The 1,283-nt window shown below is 51.8% G+C and overlaps 1 protein-coding gene across 1 annotated transcript; it reads left to right on the top strand.

Annotated features, from left to right (window-relative positions):
* The first annotated feature begins 377 nt into the window (after nt 1-377).
* LOC144477811 (ankyrin repeat and SOCS box protein 17-like) lies at nt 378-1,277 on the top strand. Its single transcript, XM_078195550.1, has one exon. The coding sequence runs from the start codon at nt 402-404 to the stop codon at nt 1,263-1,265; it is 864 nt and encodes a 287-aa protein (XP_078051676.1). The 5' UTR covers nt 378-401; the 3' UTR covers nt 1,266-1,277.
* Nucleotides 1,278-1,283: the final 6 nt, after the last annotated feature.

Consider the following 1,283-nt stretch of genomic DNA (forward strand, 5'->3'; position numbering starts at 1 on the left):
TTAAAATATTGTTACGTGAGCGCAATCGCGGCATGTTGAATAATAACGTCACGACTTTAATAACAACAGAACTCTTTATTCGGGAAAGGGGGAACTCAATATTCGACCGTTTACCACGACGTCTCTCTCAACTCTGAGTCGTTCTTGTTAAATCGTTGCTCAGGAGATATTTATCAAGCAACGATGCCACAAGGAACTCTCGATATCTCGATATCAAAAGATATCGATCCATATTCGTAACAATATCAATTGATGGATGTTTTATAATTTGTCTCTAAAAACCAGATCTAATATACTGATAATTTCGGTGTCCTAAATTCAACCCTATACCCTAACCAAACCTATGAATTCTGTTCGTAGCCGAGAATCTGGACAAGCAGGACATCTGCGAGCGCATAGTGATGTCCGCGCTCCGCTACCACAACATCGCGATGATGGAGAACGGTTACGTGTGCATGCTCGGCAAGTTCCACAACGTGCTATACGTCGCGGCGAAGCTGTGCTACGACTGGAACCTCGAGAACAACGAGATCGTCTCCCGTCTGTTGAACGACATGTTCTACTGCGAGAAGACGTTCGAGCGTATCCTCGTCGGCGCGATATTCGGCACCAGAGTGACGCACTTCCTGTCCGGCTGGAAGAGCGACTTCGAGGACCGGGAGGAGAACATACGCGCGCTGGTGTATTTCCTGCATCACGCCACCGTCGGCCGTCTCGAGTATCGTTGCGAGTCGTCGTCCATTAAGAGACGGCTGATCGACGTGCCCATGGAGTCCTACGGACAGGCGTGGCCATTAAGGGTGGCCATTCAGCACGGCTCGCCGGACATCCTGCTGGTGATGCTGCAATACGGTGCCACCGTCGAGTCCGATAAAATAGCGCCGTCGCCGTTGGAGATGCTGCTGGCGAAGCTGAACGAGTTCGAGCGTCAGCCCGGCAAGGACGAGATCGTCTATCCGGAACATCTGCTGGTCTGTTTGAGGCTGGTGCTTAGAACCATCACCACCGCTTTCGTGAAGACGCCCAGTCATATCGCCGAGCAGAGCGGCGTTCACAGTATTTCTTTGTACGAGCAGTATCCGACGCTGATGGGGCAGAATCTTATACCGCCGGAGAGGAGCGGTCTGAATCCGCCGGAGCTCAAACACCTGTGCCGGTGCATCATCAGGGAGAGGCTGTTCGAGAATTGGGCGCTGCCCCATGGCATCAAGACGCTGGAGATACCGCAGTGTCTGATGAACTACTTGGACCTACTCTGCGACTGATGCTTGAGGAGTCGGTGG

The sequence above is a fragment of the Augochlora pura genome, unplaced genomic scaffold (assembly GCF_028453695.1).
Source record: "Augochlora pura isolate Apur16 unplaced genomic scaffold, APUR_v2.2.1 APUR_unplaced_4020, whole genome shotgun sequence".
Classification (NCBI taxonomy): domain Eukaryota; kingdom Metazoa; phylum Arthropoda; class Insecta; order Hymenoptera; family Halictidae; genus Augochlora; species Augochlora pura.